The 20132-nt window shown below is 43.7% G+C and overlaps 1 protein-coding gene across 1 annotated transcript in view; it reads right to left on the reverse strand.

Moving 5' to 3' along the window:
* OBSCN (obscurin, cytoskeletal calmodulin and titin-interacting RhoGEF) overlaps positions 1–20132 on the reverse strand; it is a 179267-nt gene that overhangs the window by 66991 nt on the left and 92144 nt on the right. The window contains exons 58-64 of the mRNA XM_086467362.1: positions 19623–19889; positions 18147–18419; positions 14815–15084; positions 4755–5027; positions 3809–4081; positions 1834–2172; positions 159–358 (exon numbers count right to left, since the gene is read on the reverse strand). Coding sequence (XP_086323488.1) covers positions 159–358; positions 1834–2172; positions 3809–4081; positions 4755–5027; positions 14815–15084; positions 18147–18419; positions 19623–19889 — 1895 coding nt within the window. The remainder of the gene's footprint in view (positions 1–158; positions 359–1833; positions 2173–3808; positions 4082–4754; positions 5028–14814; positions 15085–18146; positions 18420–19622; positions 19890–20132) is intronic.

Consider the following 20132-nt stretch of genomic DNA (forward strand, 5'->3'; position numbering starts at 1 on the left):
TAACAATTCTTTGTGGATCTTAGGCACAGCTTGTAAAAGAAAATTAATTCCAGTCCAAGCTGTGGAGCTGCCCCTGGATGTCCACAAGAAGAACTGGTTTAACGTCACAGAAATGCACTCTCTGTACCTTCAAGACACAAGCTGGCAACAGATTTGACTTCTGGAGAAACCATGCAGGTGTATGTGTCCTGATCTTCAGGTTTAAATGCGTGAATAATGAGTATCTGCTTTTTTCCATCAGAGAGGATCTCGTATCTCCCTCCAGCTTGTATTTGTTCTTTTCCTTTGAACCATGTCACTCTCTCTTCAGTTTCACTTGATAATTTGCACTCCAACCGAGCCACCTCCCCTTCCGAGACTGATCCTCCCACCAAAGGATGGGTGACTGTAACTGGAGGCTCTGTAATTACAAAAAAAAGTAATTTTAAGTAAAGATTAACACAAAGAACGTATCATAACCTGGCTTTAAGGCACTCAAGATCACTCTATAAAATGTCCAAGCATCCCATCCTTCATTCATAGATTCTTTAGCTGTTGTAGACAACCAAAGGAAAAAAAATAACTGGCAGCATCCAAAGTTTGCACTTCCAAAGATAATATCAAAATAACTTTACAAGCTCTCCCAGTGGTTAAACCATCTCCTTTTAAATATATACATGCAAAAGTGGTTGCGTTTTTCACATTCCTGTGTTTATTTGCTGATCTTCATTTACCCATCGCCAGTATTCAAGCAGTCCTACAGATTCTAGAAGATCTTAATGTTTAGAAGTGAAGCAATTCTGAAGTGAGACAAGAAAAAAAAAACACAATAAAAAGAATAAAAAAGAAAAGACGTTATTAAAAGTGGCATTCATCCCAGTATTGAAAGTAAAAAAAAAAAAAAGAAATAAATATATTTACACTAGCTTAGGAAGAGTAAAAATTCTCAAAAACCACCAAGAATTTAAAAATAAAAATTCTCCGTATCTTCTTTACTTTGGAAGGAGGCCTGCCAACGGCACGCTGTTTGTACGACAGCGACACTCAAAATGAAGTCAAGGCAAAACCACTGAACACAGAGATGTTGCCTGGGATGTAAAGTACACAGCTGAGTTCCCAAAAGCAGCACGCTCCTGTGCGTGATCTGCCCCTCTGCACACTTTCCCGGGGTGAGGAGGCCACTGGCCAAAATGCCTTGGGTTTGTGGTAGACAAAGTCAGCATATGCAGAGTTATCAGGGTCCAGCTGACACATTGGCAGTTGTTATGTGGCAAAAAGAAGATATTTTTATTACAATTGTCCACACTTTGAGGAATTCCTTGGGCACTCAGGTATCACAGAAAGAGTGGCAAGAAAAGAAAGATTTGAGGGAGTGGCTGTCCATCCCACCATAGCTTCCAAAGTTTCACCAACAGATAGCAAAGGAACTGTGTCCTCCATTTTCTTTGTGGGGTTATTGAAAAAAGATATGCACGTAATATAGTGAAAGAGAAAGATGGGTGAAGAAGACAACACTGCCCACCCACTGCCTTGGTTCCAGGGTCTCAGTTACCCCAAATGCATTCCAACATGCCCCTTTTGACTCATTCCATCTGAACTCCACAAGAAAAGAAACTCACGGTGACTGGACAACACTTGGATGCAGTGCAGGCTGCAAGACAGCTTGATGCAGTTTGGAGAAAATAAGTGTTGAACACTAACAACACAGCACGTTTTGATCGTGGCAGCCCAAACCAATTTTTCCAAGCTCTTTCTGCTCTATTGTGTTGGCAGCAAAGCACTGCAAGACATTGCAGAATGAACTCTTCCAGGAGATGCCTGGAACGGGTGAAGCAGGCATGCCATGCGAAACACAAGGTCTGCAGCAGCTTGCAGTCCTCCACGGGGGCAACTCTCTGTTCTCACCTAGACGCACCGCCTGAGGGAAATGCACCGGCTCGCTGGCCCCAACTTTGTTTATAGCCGAGACACGGAATCTGTAGGGTTCACCTGGGGTGAGATCGTCCACCATAAACTCCGTGTTTTGAATAACGCCCTTGCTGCAGGACTGCCAGCCAATACCTGGGATTTTCTTCTCCACGTTGTAGCCTAGGATGTCACAACCGCCGTCGCTCAACGGCTTGTACCAAGACAGAGTTACAGAGTGACTGTTCTTACTTAAAACTTCTGGTTCTTCGGGTGGATCGGGGTGGGCTGAAGGCACAACAGAGGTCCCGTGATGTATGACATGAGCAATAATGCTTTATACTAAAACAACCAAGAGCCTTCTCCAAGCAATGAGAAGGAAGTGCAAAAGATTCAGTATTTGTCTTCTTGCAAAGTTGAATGGGTACATGCCCATGACTGTGAGACATACCCTTGCACCATGGAGTTTTCCTTTGTCTGCCCTGATCTATGCTGCCAATGACAAACACCCATTTTCCAACTGCCATCTCACATACTTAGTGTCACATATTGTTGTGATTTTTATCTGCTGCTTTGTCCCTCCCAGCTCAAAATAAAGTTGACCCTACACTGTCCGTATTATCAAGGAACTCAGCTGGTAGCTTCAAGTACATTTGGCCTTGATCATATTTATCTGGCCTTAATGGAAATCAAGATATCGCTGGACTGCAGGGTAACTCTAGTAATTTAATAGCAAGTGTCCTACCGCATTGGCTATCGACGATTATATCAATACATTGGAAAATGTTCCTCACTTAATTTACACTTTAGCCTAGAAGAGAGAAGTAATTATTTTCATCTTCAAATTCGAGGTATTTACCAAGTAATTGACCTGCCACGATGTACCAATCCAACAAATTAAAGGCAAATAAGGTCAACAGCTTGTTCTTTAATTCTGGACACCACAAACATAACATAAAAGCTTCTTTTCTCTACTTTTCAACCAAATTTAATATAGAAAACCCGTCAACAGGAGGAGTTCATGAGGGTAGTATTTTGTACTTCCTAAAATGTAGGTGCCCAAAATAAGATAATGCTGTTTTAAATCTCTCAACAACCAGGGTTTTTTTGGAAATGACTGGAACATATCAGAGATCTCTCAAGTCTCAGAAATCATTAGACAGACAGACTACCCATAATAATTTAAAGAATGGATCGTCAATCAGTGGCTCTCAAACATCTCAACTACAGTGTACAGCTAAAAGCCCTTGCAACTATCTCACAACCATCACTGGGGTTGTGCTGGCATGACCATTGCTGGGTGACCTACCTATCCCGCTGTGCGAAGGAGCCAGACCTTGGGTGCTGGAATGGACGTTGATAAATCATTGGTCTAACCTGATCCACGAGGGAATTAGGCAAATATCATCTTTTCTACTTGTGAAGTACTCTGAAGCGCTATTATTTCTTGTCTCTCTGAAGTACACAGTATGTGTTTCATGGATCTCACCCACATGAAGATTTTAATATGCAACTTATTAATCTGGAATAGTAGTCGCCCTCTACGTGAGTAGATTAGCAGATTTGAAAGGGTTGTCTGCTGCCCCAGGTAATTTTTCCATGCGCACTCCAGTTCAGCTCCCTCCTGTGTCCCCATGTTTTCTAAGGAAGATGTTGAACTCTGACTAATAGATTCCATGCTACGTTTTACAAAAGACTGTGAACATCCCGACCACCGCTAGCCTGATATAATTTTCTTCTGATGAGCTGAACTGTTTCTGGTCAAAGAACATGTTGCCCAGCAACACCTTCTCACACTAAGAAGCTTGGGCCATGCAAGGCAAAGAAAAAAGAATTGGTGCCGAGATCAGAAATTTCAGTGTTGTCTCTCAATACCAAAGTCTGAGATTTCAAATGCCAGTAGGCTAGAATGACAGACACTTACCTATCACAGATAACTTGGCTGATGCAATCGCTTCTCTGGAAGCAAAGGTCACCTCTCCAGAATGATGTGGTTGGGCTTTTTTCAGAGTAAGTTTGTATTTGTTTCCATCTGCTTGTACCTCCCAGTCCTCATCTGACTGGATCTCTATGTCGTTACTATACCAGGCAACTTCATTAATTGGCACAGCTTCACTTAGAACACAGGTGAACGTAGCTTTCTCTCCTGGAAAGACTTCCACATCGGTGAGAGGCTGCAAGATCTGTAGGCGCCATCCTGTAGATAAAAACAGGCAATCAAACCCCTCAGTTACAGGAAGAAATACAGGCAAGAGATTTTGAGATTATTTCTGTTGAAGCTCTGGACAGTCAGGCCTTGGAGACCAAGGAGATCGTTAAAGGGAAGGTTGTGTATATCAATATCAATCAACTAGAACAGAAAGTATCATCGGGGACTGAAACTTTCCAAAACTTTCAGGAGCAAAAGCGAACTGAGCAATGTCTTTCCCAAGTAGCAGAAAAACACAATGGAGATACTATGCTATGACTGAGGATGGTTGTTCTTGTACTCTGTAAAGGGTTCTGAGCCCCACAGGGGTCTCCAGCAATAGCATAAAACACAAGGATACAGAGATAATATTGTTGTTGATATAACTCTCATCTGTAGAGCCTCGATGTACCTATAAACACCACCCAGCTCATCAGAATAATGATGACTGTAAGACAGTCATTTGCTGCTAACTCAACTGATGCCACTTATATCCACGTCATGGCATACAGAACAAGGAAAAAAGGAAATTGTAAAACATTTATTGTATGGGAAGAATATTTAGGTAAGAAGCAAGCAACAAATGCAACTTTTCCTCTCTGGTACTCAGCATATTTTCCTGGTTCATTCGCTCTTTCCAACCAGAAATTGAAGACTCCCCATGCTCAAATGCTTCCCTTACCTTTCACCGTCAGGAAGGCTGAGGTCACCGCATCGCTGCATGTAAAAGTCACCCTGCAGCTGTCCTGGGGAGTCAGGTTCTTCAGCAGCAGAAGATGCCTGCGTCCATTTTCAAAGTAAACCATCTCAGTGTTTTCTGTAGTTTTGGCAGGTTCATCGTCGATCAGCCAGTTGTAATTGTAGCTCTCAGGCTTGGAAAGATAGCATTCAAACAGGGCTTCTCCTCCTTCCACAGCTTCCACATTCTCCAAGCCCTGGACAATGCTGTTCTTGGCTAGCAAAGAAGGACAATGAACAGTATTGATTGTTTGGCCACGCATAGCTGAATATTAACCAGCCTCGGAGCACTGGATGATTCCCACTGCTGGAAAGCTGATGGAAAGGGTGTGGATATGACAAACAGTGCTTGCAGGTTTAGTTATTAATTTCAACCACACTCTAAGAAAATACTATATTTAAAAATATTTTGAGTAGTAAGATTGTTTAGAAATAATGATAAACCTCTAGGACCTCTAACATTTCATCTAGACTTCCTCCAGAGACCTGATTTCTGCTTTTACAAATAAAGAAAAAAATGTTGGTGTTTCTATGAATCTGGCCAACAGTCGATAGGAAGGGGTAGCTCAGGAAGATCAAGTTTAATCAAATTCCTTCTGTGCCACAGCAGGAAACATTTCCCACAGATCTCTCAGTCAGCACAACTATCATCGTAACTGGGGAGATGTGAATCCACTGACAGCTCATAAGATCTTCCTATCTTTCATGGAAAGCAAATGCAAGAGAATATTATAGCCAGCAAAGCTATAGTGACCGTCATGAGTTAACAGCACCTATGCAAGTCTGCCTCTGGGTAACACATAAAAAATGAAACTCTGCATTAACAGTATTTTGAAGAGTAAATTTCTGAATTATTACCGAAGCTCTGCGATAATGCATTAGGCTTATTTTCTCATGCGTGTGGTGAATCGTGGGGTCAGAAACATGCACATATCTGCACACTCCATTTGCCCGCAGTCATGCGTCGGTTGGCATTTGTACATGAGCAATCAGCCTGATGCAAAATTAAATGTGGGCTGGTGCACGTGAGTAGAATTCCTGTTAGACCAGCTACACGGACAAATTACATACACAACAGTGGGAACACAGGGTTGAGTACATACAATAAATACCATACAATGATCAGCATGATCTATAATATAAACCAATGCCCTGAGACATTCCTGTTTCGATCTCTAGAACCATGATCTGGAACTGTTCTAACAACAAAAAAAAAAGCCACCTAACTTCTAAACAATTTATTTAATAGCAAAAAAAAAAAAAAAAGTAAAAAAAATAATCATGAATTTAAAAAAAAAAATCTGTATTTTATAATATTTGTACTTATGGAGAACAAAGTGGGGTTTGTAAATCCTTGGAGAATGTATAATTTTGTTAGCACAACTTGGAGCTGTTTATTTGTGCACTTCTGGAGCGCTGTTTTCCCTAACTACAAAAAGCAGCCAATTACATATCCTACCGCCTCCGGGATGCTTTTAGGATATGTTCAGTAACATCTTTTTCAATCGCGAAAATGGAAAGTGCTTACCAATGTAGAAAATATTCTAATAAATAATACCCTGCTTTTCTGTGCACGCAACTCTGGTTAATTGCCTAACAAGACACAAATATTCAGCAATCAAATCAGAGCCATTGCTTTTACTGATCACACTAATTCACCTGTTGACCAAAACCAATTAATTCCATAGGCAGCAGAAAAAAAATAAGAAACATCAATATAAAATCCTAAACCTATTGTCAACATTTTTATTTGCTGTTTCTCAAGGCACCTCACAAATGCTGATGCCAAGTGAGAAGGTAAATCCCGAGTGATCGGTATTTGAAATAATTAAAATAACGAGCTACCTTAGCTTAGCTGAAACCAAAAGGAAATTCCACACTAACCATTAGGTACTGGTTTTAAGGCACACTGTATGTAAAAAGCACTCTGCAAGACCAAAAAGTACTCTTATTGTTCCTTTGGACCGACGTTACACCCTGTGATGTTACAATAATTCAGCAGGACACATCCCATTGCACTGATGTTCCAGTTCATTGTAGAAGAGGTATCATGTGTAAGTGGTGTAATAAGTGAGTGTTAATTAGAACTAAGCTCCAGTGAAATGCAGCAGCTTCATATTCGATTCCCATTAACTCCCAACTACTTTTATCGTTGTTATCAGTACTGGAGTGAACACCAAAGAGCCACTTATTGTGAAGTGCTGCCATGATTTTTCCACCTCTTTTATTTGGAACCCATGATAGTCTTCCTCTTTGGCTGGAAGACCTCACCTTGAACATCAAGTGCAGCCATCACTTTAGTGCCTTCAGCTTCACAAGAATAGATGCCAGTGTCTTCTGGTACCGTAGGTTTAATTTTTAGTATGCTTACATTCCAGTCCTGATCGATAATCACTCGCTGCCCATCTGCATGTATTTCCTGATCATTTTTCTTCCATATGGCGTGTACTGGCCTAGAATATTGGCATATGAATTCTGCTGTGCCATCTTCATCAACAGTTATATCCTGCATGGGACTGACCACTTCAATGGTTGGATCTGTTAACCAACACGTCAGGAAGGACATGCATTAGTGGATCCTCGTGGAAATCACAACTTAGAGATTTTTGACAAGCACAGAGCCCGCAGGGAGCAAGCAGAGTGACAGTGCAAGCAGGAAGCTGACTGGGCACAACGGGGATTAGCGATTTAGGCTGTGCTTGTGTCAGCATCAAGCAGGATTGAAGCAAAACTGGTACATTAGAATATAACTACCGCACTGGAAAATGGGCCACCGGCAATGAAGGCTTGTGCTTCAACAGTCCTGAGTATGAAATCCTGCACAGAACACCTGCTGGGGTTCCCTCCAGGCTTACTTTTACTCCCAGCATTTCTGAGACCCTCTAGACTAGGAAATACTGGATGCAAAATGCTTCTGCTTCCCAGAATGTGGCAGGAGCGCAAGTGTGAGACAGAAGACTGCAATGGATGGGCTGCTGTGAGTGGTTCCCTGGAAGTCTCAGCCTCATATAGCAACAGGAAAATGACGCAAACTCTGCTGGAGGCTCCTTGTATGAGCAAACTGCAACCACTCATGGGAAAGAAATGCAACACTCGAATGGAAACACTCATTCCTGTGCTGTGGTGGTGATGGCTGTATGTCAGGAGTCATTGGGAGCATGAGGAGCTGCAGATCCAGGACAACTGTAACAAAAAAAAAGGGCACTTCACAGGAGTCAGGTACTTATTGTTTTGATTACCCATGCGTTCCTCTGCAGCAGAGACATAGTTTGGAGGAAAAGAATATGATTTCCTTTACAGCAGCTGATCTAGAGATGCAGCATGAACCATTGTAATCTCAGATTGAGAGCCCATAAAATGCTGAGAGCAGATGGATCTGCAGCTCCTCTGAAGAAGGCGAGATCCATGAGGCTGCTTTTAAGCATCCAGTCTTTTAAAACACTAGTTCTGCTTCTTGGGAGGCAGCTGTAGGGTGCAGTAGATATATCTACTTCAAAATATTGTGAGCAGCCAAGGGATCCCTCTTGAGATATCAAATTGGACCACCTGCATATAACAGCAATATATATACTAAAAAGAAAAATCTCAGTCAAGTCTGAAATGGAAGTCTCTCTGCAACGTCCTTCTCAGCAGAACTGTGTCAGCTTCACCAAAAAATGGATAGGGCTACAATGGGACATAAAAAGATGTCAGAGAAAGCTGATATATGTCCTTATCTTTCAAATAGTTGTTCTGATCACAAGCCAGCTAGAATAAACTACACTGGACCTGTCTGGAATGCTCCTCTTGAAACTGGTGCATCAGGTTGAGGATTTGGGATGCTACTAGCAGACCTTGGGAAGCAAAGATAGTTCTGCAAATGTCTTTTGGAAATTGGTTGCAAGTCTTGATCCTGCTCTCTAAAGCTCGCTCTACCACTCTGTCTGTCTGCATGTGTGTTTATGGAGAGGAGGCATCAATGGCAGATCCTGGAGATGTTTTGGTTACATCAGGACTGAAGAAGCAAGAAGGCATCTGTGCAGCTGGGGAGTACACCACCGCCTCCTTTCATAAGATGTGGACATGTGCTCCTCACAGCAAATGTCACCTGTGGTCTTGGAAAAGGAAGGTGTCCTGGTTCCGCTGACCCGTTGCTCTTTGCCACTGCTAGGCTGAGACCTTGGTGGCCCTATTCACCCATGCAAAACGGCAGAAATCTCCTTGGGATTTAGGAGCCAATGTGTACCCTAGGGCCTGTACTTCTTACCCTGTCCAAAGGGGTCAGAAGGCAGCAGCTCCTTCAACCTTTTCCATTTTCTCCTCACCCATACGTGAAGATGTTGTCATGCTGGGACACTAAATGGATGAAGTTGTAGGACAATGATATTCTGAAGGCCCCCAAGAAAAGCTGTCGTGAAATATCACTTATTATAGAATATATCCAGTTACAAACATACCTTACACCGGGAGAATGGGGCACATGGAACAGAAAGACAACTTGTTCCTTGATGAAGAACAAGCCATGGGGAGGTAGATACACTGAAATACACCTTGTCTGAAGACATACCTATTTTTAAATTTGTGTACAAAATAAAGTGCACAAAATTGGCTGTTCATACAAGCACAGTTAGAATTTTACTAGTGTTTTACTTTCCGACTAAATTAAGTGCCATTGAGCCCAGTGTAACTGCTGTGTTTTTTAAACACCTTTCTCATCCTAATCCAATCATAGTCATATACCGCTGTGATTCAGGTTCACATTAAAGCAATCTTGTCTTAATAGAAGGGCAAAATATCCACATCCATATGTGTACTAGCATGAGCTGTGGGGTTGGAGTAGATGATCTCCAGAGGTCACTACCAACATCAACGATGCTGTGATTCTGTGAAATGAAAACTACTCAGGAGCCCTTTATTTGACTGAATAGAAGGGCTAATGATGCATTTATTTTTAATTTATGTTTCAGGCCCACTGGTGTTCTTTGCCTAGAGAGCTCAGAACCAGGTTCTGTCTCCGAAAATGTGAAACTCAAAATTGATACAAACGGACATGGGATTTGTGGGGTTTGCTCGCTGTGTTGTGACGTCGTTCTGCTATTAGGAAGAAGTGATTTGGCATTTTATCTTTGCAGAGAGTTAAACTTTCTGAATATACCAGGGAGACATTATACAGAGCAGGAGACATCAACCGCTGAAAACAATTCCATATTGTGGATCATTCCTGTTATGGTAGACAGCTACAGCATGGGGGTAGATTTTAATAAAGAACTCCTAACCCTTTGTATCGCTGTATATACAAATCCCCTTTCCAAGCAAGCAATAAGTGTTACTTTCGTCTGAAAAATAACAACTTTTCCCAATGGCTATAAAAGGACTGGATGTGAAGGAGCTTGCTTTATCGAGTCTGGAGCTCAGTGTTATTTGCGGCTTGTGGCTACCCTTACCAAATGAGAAAAATATTTATTCAACAGACTGGAAAGCTTTGCTGGTGCAGTGAAGACCATTACTGTTCTGGCAGTCAACAAACAAGGCTCATGTTGCCCCAGTGTCACATACCCTGGGGTTTCAGGAAGAGCTCTGGAGCCATCAATATAACAACCCAAGGTTTTGCCTTGGGAACATACTGAGCTCAGCACCAGCAGCCTAGCTATGGAGCTGCACAGTGGTAATTTTGTGAATTTCTGGCTGCATATTTTGTGGTATTATCAAAACAGTTGAAGGGGGCATAAAAAAAAAAATATCACATTACCACAGTGGTTTATGTTCAGCTCTACTTAGATGTCAGCAGCCCTGACCCGGCAGCCCTTTGTCACCTGAACCACTCAAAAAATCAAAATAGTTGTACCTAGAAGACATCTGACGTGAGTATGGGTGACTTTCAGAAGTGGAGGGCTGCAGGACACAGAACTGTGAAGGGATTTGGTAAGGGTAGCCTAGAAGGCAGAAGCACTAGTGCACTGAGCAAGTCCAGAGGTGGCCATGTGTTTCTTTCTAACAACGAAATACCTTTGACTAATAATTTAGCTGTAGATATAAGGGACCCAGCTCTGAAGGTGACAGTGCCTGAGTCATGGCACGCCACGTCATTTAGGGTTAAAGTGTGGATCATCCCGTCCTGCTCAGAGATTTCAGTCACAAAGTTGTTGTGAAGGGGAGATCCATCGAGCCACCACTGCACGTTCTTCACGCCCGGGTGCGAGAGCTCGCAGGTGAACGTGGCTGACTCGCCCACAAAGACGTCTGTGTTCTTTAAACCAGAAACTATGACTGCTGCTTCTTCTGTATAACAGAGCAAGAGAAGGTGCCAAAGGAAAATAAAAGCATCAACATATACATGTCTCTTCCTACAGAACTAGCCCAAGCAACAGTCCAGGGGAGTTAAACCTGTAATGCTATTTCAGGGAAAAAAGAGCTTAAATTGTCTTTAACGGGTTTAGAAATCACCTTCCATCCTTCACCCGCTTGCAAGCGCAGTGTGTGTGTCTGCAAACACTGTTTCATTGGGAGGAAAATCTACTCCATGACCAGGTCATGACTGGCTCTCCTGCATGTTGCAGCCATCTGCACTGACGTTGTACGAGGTGGGAGGCAGAGAGATAGCTTAAGATTTAAATGTTTACTTACAGTGCTTTAAAAGAGTAATAAGAGTATCGGCAGTGATAGAAGCTGTAATCAGTAGTAACAAGTATTTTTTATGGCTGTTGCTCCAAGTAAATAGTTTTTCAGCAGTACCACCATCTGCTATGGTACACAGTATGGCCAGGACTTTGAACTACCTTAACTTATAAACATTGGTCCAACTTCAGCCTGGATGTAAGTGTTTATATCTTCACAGAAATCAAGGAAAGAAATGAATGGACTTTCAACTGTTTGCATCTGAGACAGTTTTGGCCAGTTACTGCCAAAGATTTTGGAATAAGAAATCCAGGCAGCAAAACCAGAGCATTTCCACCACGTTTCACCTTACCTTGCACATACACAGAGCCTGTGGTGATCTCATAGCCAGTGCTACAGGTATAATCCCCACAGTCATCAGGCTCAACACCATGGATGATCAGCTCAGCAATACTGCCTTTCAGCTTCATCTCGTACTTGTCGCTGGGCTGAATGACCATCCCTCCTTTTCTCCACTCGACGGGGGCATCCGGCTTGGAGATCTCACAGTGCAAGACAGCTGTTCCCCCTTCTTCAGCCTCTACGTTCTTCAGCTCCTCATTAAACAGCACAGGTAATACTGCGGTGGAGAAGCAACTGCATCAGTGACAGTGCGTAGAGGTGAGAAATTTGCTTGCCACTTCTCCATCTTGGTAGTTCCCCTCTTTCTGAACCACAACGGGCCTGCTGGCCATGCCAAGCCCAGAGCAGGACGTTGAGCTGTGCTGTAGCCACAAGACACTCATGGGGATCAGGTGCTGATACAGTGAGGGTGCCCACTGTTGCTCCATAAGGGACTGACGTAGGTCACAGGACCTCTAAGGGGCTTCATGTGGGCGAACATACAATTTTCAGTGTAAGCAGTTAGAGGCACAACACTACCAGTCACAGCATTTGGATTTTTAATCGATGAAACCACACACTCCAAGAAGGACCTGGCTATGGGGGCTAAACTCAGAATCTAAAAGCATGATCTTGTTGCTTTAAAATTAATAAAAGTATAAAATCAGCACATAAAAGTATAAAAAGAATAAAACTATAAAATCCAAAAATGTAGCTATTAGAAAAAGAGCCACAAATCTTGGGCTGCTCAGGCTCCATTTACAATGGGCCTGTTCTAGGTATGGTGAAATACTCCAGTCTCTTGTTGTCGGGTAGCAGGCAAGTTTTCTAAAGGCTCTTGTGCACACCCTCCACTAGCAGCAGCTGCAGTTTTGCTCCCAGCTCTCACAGTGAGATCAAAATTGCACTGGCAGGAATAGAAATGGGTTTAAAAGGCTCTAAATTCTTTGAAGAACAGATTGTGGATCACACCCTTTCCTCCAGTTGTCATTCACAACACAGTGTTGATGATAATTCAGTGATAAAACCTCCTTGTCACCCCTATGGAGAACAGCCTCAGCCATGACTTCCCTGCCTTCAGGCAAGGCTTCTCCTACCTTTGACTTGCAGCGACGCAGTGGTCTGCTGATCCCCCGAGTCGCACGTATAATCGCCGGCATCCTGAGCCTCGGCATCATAGATGAAGAGCTCAACGTGTGTCCCCTCTTGCCGGATCTCATACTTGTCACTCGGCTGCAGCACCCTATCTCCTTTCCTCCACTCCACGGGGGCGTTGGGTTTCGTCAGCTCGCAGTGCAGCATGGCTGTGCCCCCTTCCTCCACCTCCTCGTTCTTCAGCCAGTGTTTGAAAAGCACAGGCAGGGCTTGAAACGGGGAATAAGAGAGAAAAACGGGCAAGGCAAAAATAGAAAGTGGAGGAATGTTTTGTTTTTAAGGTACTGAAAATGCCATTGATGATGTTCATGAACAATTTTGTCTGCATTTACCTAAGGCGACCTGCCAGGGGCGGGGATGTCTAGGTCTAAGCCAGACAGAGGAGGAGGAGGGAGAGGAGTTAACAAGCAGGAAAAATTTTGGTTCTACAGGAGCTGCATTTCTCTCCCCATAGCCTAGATTTCTTTCCACAAAGAATTCCCAACTAACTTAAATAATAATTTCTGAAGCCCAGAGGGGTTTTCAACCCCAAAATAAAACCACAGAACAGGATACAAGCACTCAAAGAATGCACACATCCAGACCTGAGGCTGCACCGTTTTGAGAACAACTTGACATCGCACGGCCAGGGATCAATTACAGAATAATTAAGGCTGAAGGGACCTCTGGAGGTCTTCCACGGATGGAGATTTCTCTGCCAAACTGGGTCCCAGTTCCAGTGTCTGACCACCCTTTCATTGTAAAAGGGTTGGGTTTTTTCCTAATATGAATTTCTGTTGCTGAAGCTCACCCTTGCCTCTCATCTGCTCACGGAGCGCCCCAAAGAAAGTCTGTCTCTCTCTCCTCTGTAGACCCCCATTAGGAAGCTGCAGACAGCAATGAGGTCCCCCCTCAACCTTCTCTTCCCCAGGCTGAACAAACCCAGCTGCCCCTGCCCCTTCCTCTCCTTATACCTCATGTGCTCCAGCCCTCTGAAACTTGGTGGCCTCTGCTGCACTTGCTCCACTACCTCAACATCTCTCTTGTACTAGAGAGCCCCCAAATTTGACATGCACGCCTCTCACCACTGCTGAGCAAAGACAAAATCATACCTTTAACCTCCACTCTGGCGGTGCTCTTCCCACCAGCCGTGTGGCAGCTATACTCCCCTGAGTCTGCACAGTTCACATCGTGAATGACCAGCGTGTGCACATTCCCCTCCTGCTTGATGCTGAACTTTTGGCTGGAGCGGATCACGGACGTGCCTTTCTTCCACTCCACAGGGACATCAGGTTTGGACACCTCACAGGACAAGCGAGCTGTGCCACCCTCCTGTAGCTCCAAGCTGTCAAGCGCCTTTACAATGGTGACCGGAGCAACTGTGGGGAAGAGGGTACCAACGCTGCTGCAACCACCTAATCCAGCGTTGCCCCCAGATCAGAACTGGGTGCCTATAGTTACATTTTGAACCAGATTGAACAGGAACAAACAAGATAAGGTATTGACATGGCCCATCTTTCAAAATATAACTTAATGGAAAGGGTTTTCAGAGGTTCTTGATGTTTCTTGGAGTAAGTATGATCTAAAACCATCATAAGCAGATTAGTTCGGAGCAAATTATTGACATTCTTCAGCATTAATTCTGACATATCTTAGCTGCTTGTTTCAGCATAAGTTGCATCCCCTTCAAAGGATGTTTCCCTCGCTCCATGGACTATAAAAAGGACTGAAACGACTAGCTCAGATGTAAATATCTAACTCTTAAATGCCTAAATTAGGTTAGCAGAATCTCCTAAAGTTTCCAAGGACCCCTCCCTCCCAAATACATCTCTTCAGAAGCTAAAGACAGTGCTTACCAGTACCTCCTCAATCCCTCTTCCTAGGAGGCTGCTCACCTTGGACCGTCAGCTGTGCTGCTGAGGCATGCTGCCCGACTTTGAAGCTGATGGGCCCACAGTCTTCTAGCGTCACCTTCCTCAGGACCAACGTGTGACGCGCCCCTTGGACTCTGATCTCATTCATTTCATTGGATTGCAGGGGAACATCCCCCAGGAACCACTGGGCATCCTGAGTTGTTTCCTGGGACAGCCTGCATTCAAACACTGCGTCTTCTCCTTCGTACGAAGTGACGTCCTTCAGCGTCTCCACTATGGTTGCTGCTGGTTCTTTATGGAAAGGTCAACAGAGTTTGATATCTACTTTCCAGGGATGCTTCCTGGGTTAAACATTTCATTATGCTCTTTCTTGACAGTACTAGATTATTCAAAAGAGCAACCACAAAGCACTAAGCACTAAATGCATGGAAACGTAGTTACATGGGTATGTAGTAACATGTCACGCTCTCACAGATGCGTAATTACGGATGTGTGCCTATATATTATGCACATACATATGATAGTCTATAAAGTATGCATGGTATGCTGTATTGTGTGTATAGTAAATACACAATATATATTTATAATGCAATCTGTGCATTGTGAAAACAGTGTCAACAGATTTTAGTGGGTGACATTAACATTAAACCGCAGAATCATTGACTAAAGACTCATTTCTGAGAAGTAATGGAGACAGTTCTTATCCCTCTGAGATCACTCTCATCAAGATCCCCATGATTCAGTTTGGGCATAGGAAAATGTCTGGCTGTCAAATTACTTAATCACATGCCCCTGCCACGGTACCAAGCTCTGTTCAGCTCTTCCCCGCGCAAAGCCCCACCTTTCACAAGTACAGCTGCAGTGGTTTGCTGGTCCCCTGTGTCGCACGTGTATTCTCCAGCATCAGCTTCAGTCAGGTTGTGAATCGTCAGCTCAGCCACGGATCCAGCTTGACGCATCTTGTATTTGTCACTTGGTCGCAGCACTGTCCCGGCCTTCTTCCACTGCACGGTGGCATTTGATTTCGAGATTTCACAGCTCAAAGTGATAGTGCCGCCTTTTTCGGCTTGCTGGTTCTGGAGTGGTTGTGTGAAGATTACTGGCAAAGCTAAACCAAGATAAATAAGAGGGAAAAAAAAATGTTTCATTGCTGACTGGGTCACTAAATCTTCAGTTTAATGAAACTGTGGTGCCTTGCCAAATTTTGTTCAAACTCAATCCCAAAATTTCTTTGAAACTCGAACAAGGAATGAAAGAAAGGTCTGGATTTCCAGAAGCAATAAGCAGTCTGCACCCCCCAAGAGTCACTGGGCCAAACACCTCTGGGAATGTGTTCCTTCTTATACAGAGGCAGTCACAGATATGGACTCTTGAGCATCTAAGTCCATGTATCTCCAAATGGGTACCAAAACCACAACTCAAAAGCCTGCCGCTGATATCTAAGTTCTTGGATATTTGGGAGGGTGCATGGAGAAACGTTATTATATAATGCCCCTCGTTTGAAAACTGGACCCAGAAGAGAAATGAACTCTGGAAGTCTCTGCACAGATGTGTATCACTGATGGGTCAAGATGGAGTTTTGATGGGTTGATTTACAATGCACCACATGCAGAAGTTTAGTTCCTTAAGTCCAGTTCCCTGGAAGAACCTCGGTGCCTCCACAGTTACGGCTGAATTGGTGTTTTCAAAGGAAGGAGATGAAGTTCCAGAAATCACAGTGAATTCACAGGAACCGAATGGTAGATGTGTATAAGAGGAGATAGATCTGAGGGTTCTTCCAGGTGATGTAGGAAGGGATGGTGTGTTTTGTGGGACAGACGGGGAACAGCTGGGGTCAAGGCTTTTGTACAGTTGCATTGCTGTGAAGGCATCCCATTATGCAGCTAAGTCCCACATCCCTGGCTCCTCTTTATTTTTGCTGATCTTGTATCTCAGAAATAAATCACCTTATTTAAGGTATTTGTACAAGAGCAGATTTAAAAAAAATTATATACTGTCACCCTAGGCACTAGAAGTATTTATGTGCCTTGCTCATCAGCTGGAGTTGAGTGCCCAAGTAAGTTTGAGCACTTTGACTCTTGAGCACTTTGACTCTTGAGCACCATTTTCACAGGTGGAACTACAGCTCCGAGATCGTTAAGCAGCAAAAATGCTCTCACTGTAATTTTAGTTACAGCCTTGGTTTTCTGAGTGACCAGAAAGAGGCCCTTGGGTCAAGGATTGTGGAAGCAGTTACAGCACTTGGGTCCCTCCATATTCATTGCTCAGGACACCACGGGACTTAACACAACTTCTGAAAGCGAAAGGGCTCGGCTGCTTCATGCCAACAAAGTACATCTGAAATCAAGGACAGTAGACAGCACCCTCTTGCCTAGTACTAAGCTAAGGAAGAGGAACAAATTTCTCATCTTAAAAAGAAAAAAAATACCCTACAACAACTTACCTTTAACAGTTAAAGTGGCTGTCGTTTGGTCATTTCCATTGTCACAGGTGTATTTGCCAGAGTCTTCTGGTTTTAAGTGATAAATCTTTAACGTATGGATTGTTCCCTCCTGCCTGATTTCATATTTGGAGCTTGGGGAAATCACCTGAGCACCCTTTTTCCACTCCACGGCAGCATTAGGCTGGGAGACCTCACAGCGGAGGATGGCTGTTTCTTCTTCCTGCAGTTCTGTGCTCTGTAATTTCTCCTTAAAGACTGGAGGTGGCACTGAAATTACAAGCACAGCAAAGGCATTTGCAGTCACCTTTATTTTGTTTCCCTGCAGCGTTAAAGCTACAGCTGCACAGTTAAGTATTAAAAATACTTTAACTTCTGTGTTACATATTGGGGAGTTAAAATAAGTGAATGGATTTTAGATGAAATCCACTCACAAATACTTGTTGAAGTTAGTGAAGTAGTAATCAAAAACTTTATGGATGTTTTAGCCAGTTCAGGTGAGATTGGGACTTTGACCAGATCAACAACTTCAAAGAGGGAAGGAGAAGGATGTTTGACTGAGAATGTCTTCAAAGCAGTGTTTAGAGGAGAAAAGACTCCAAAGAAGAAAAGAAAAGAAGAAAAGGGAAACCCGACGCAATGAAAGTTACAGATCCGACAATCCACCTACTGGAGTTGCCCCAGTAATTTTTCTAGAAACCAGTTCGCTTCAGGACCCTGATGACATATCCATTGTCCACCCATGATGGACGGGAGACCACATCCATCCATCATGCATGCTCTGAAGCATAAGCGCCCTACTAACATGAGCTAAGAAGGGGTGAATGGTGGCCTTGAATTTACTATTAGCATAAGCAAAATGTCACCTGTTCCCACAATCCTGTTCCTTTCCCACAGCACAGAGAGCCCTTACCTTTTACCGTGAGCTCTGCTGTTGACGTGTGGGGTCCTACTCGGAAAGCAATGGTGCCAATGTCCTGCTCAGTCACCTTCCTTAATGTCAGGGTGTGAATCTTCCCTTTTTCCACTGAGATCTCATTCATTTCATTATTTTGCAGAGCAACATCCTGTAGCTTCCATTCAACGTCCCTGGCATTTTCATGAGAAACCTGGCACCGAAACGTGACATCGTCCCCTTCAAACACCGCCATGTCCTTTAGGCCACTCACGATAGTCACATCAGGCTCTGCAAAGAGTCCATCAGTAGTCAAGACATGAAAAGGAAAACATGGATCAAATAAGAGAAACATTGAGTAATATAGGTTGGAGGGGACTTCTGCAGGTCATCTGGTCCAACCACGGCTCAAAGCAGGGCCACCTTACAGCAGGTTGTTCAGCTCCTTGTCCAGCTGCACTGTGAGTACCTCCAAGGATGGAGATAGCACAGCTTCTCAAATCACGTTTCAAACACTGCTGGTTCACTACTTTCAGGGTACTTGGCCATTATCTTTCGGTCAGTGGTTTTATTCCTTGTCCTTCCTCAAAGATACATTGAGTATTGATTTATTTTTTTTTTAAATTGCATCTTGATAATATAATTGGGTGAATGAAGTGTGAAAGCTAGATGCCAAATTCAGGATTTTGAAACTAATTACGTTTGTGCTTAGATATCTTCACAGAATAACATTAAAACCTGCTTTTTTTCAGACAGAATTGCATATGCTCTGTATATGCTGGCACTCCAGACTGGCTGGGGATCTGGTCAACTCTGTGCTCCCAGCAGGACTTACTGGATTAGCATGAGCACGGGGCATTTGTGCTTCAGTTTGCATGAGTCCTGCTTCTAGGACAGCTGGGCACCTGCAGGTCTGTGCAAAGATCATACAGACAGCCTGCAACAGGCAAAAGCCGTGCGTACCCCGAATCTGCTGGGGAATGCCAAAGGAGAAGCGGCGCAATCTTCATCTGAGCAAACACAGTACGTATTCATGCAGCTGAAGTCACCATCTGCACAAAAAATGGTGCAGCCGGGCATAAAATAGAGTATCTACAATATTGAGTAGCCTGTAGAGATTCTAGCGGTGATTGTTCCACACTGGTGGACCAACCTGAAAGCAAGCTCTCTCTGTAATGACATTAAGGCCAGATGCAGCTGCCATGTGACTGGAAGCTGGGGATGAACCATCTGTTCACTCACACGCATGTGATGTCAAGCAAATAATTCAAGCCACGAGTCAAAAATTACAGCTGTCTTACCCTCTCCTGTCCACCAAGCGTACCTTTGCTTCAGTGCGTTCATTGACCGTAAGATTTTTTTATGAGACCCTCCCCATTCTCTGCGTTTATCACAACTGTTTAGCACGATTGTTTATCACAGGAGTAACAATTACGTTGCAAAATCTTAGCATCCTAAAGTGAAAATCCCCTTGCCCTAATAAACGGGTCTTGCCTTTCACGGTCAGTTTTGCAGAGCTTGTCTCATCTCCAGCCTTGCAGGAATACTCCCCAGCATCACTAGGCTCCAGGTGGTGAACACGCAGCTCGCGGAGGGTGCCGTCCTGCCGCATTTCGTACTTGGAGCTTGAGTGAAGGACGACCCCGTCTTTCCTCCACTCCACTTCTGCTTTGCTAATGGAAATCTCACAGCGCAGCCTGGCTGTTCCTCCCACTTCCACCTCTTCATTCTTCAGCTGCTGCTTCAGCCGGGGTTTGATGGCTGCAAAGTGAAAAACAATTCATACACGATCCGTTAGCTTGAATGCCAGGTCTGCACGACTCAGCACAAGGCACCTGGGATCTAATGCCACAGAACAAATTTGCATTAAGTAGTTATATGATAATAACAACACATTTTTCTCTATAAATAGACTTGTAGTCTGTATATCCGGACAAGGAGAGGATCAGGAAGTTCCCCAAATATGTCTGTTTCCCATAAAATCAAAGGCATCCACATTACACC

This window comes from Leptosomus discolor, chromosome 6 (genome assembly GCF_034619465.1).
Source record: "Leptosomus discolor isolate bLepDis1 chromosome 6, bLepDis1.hap2, whole genome shotgun sequence".
Lineage (NCBI taxonomy): Eukaryota > Metazoa > Chordata > Aves > Leptosomiformes > Leptosomidae > Leptosomus > Leptosomus discolor.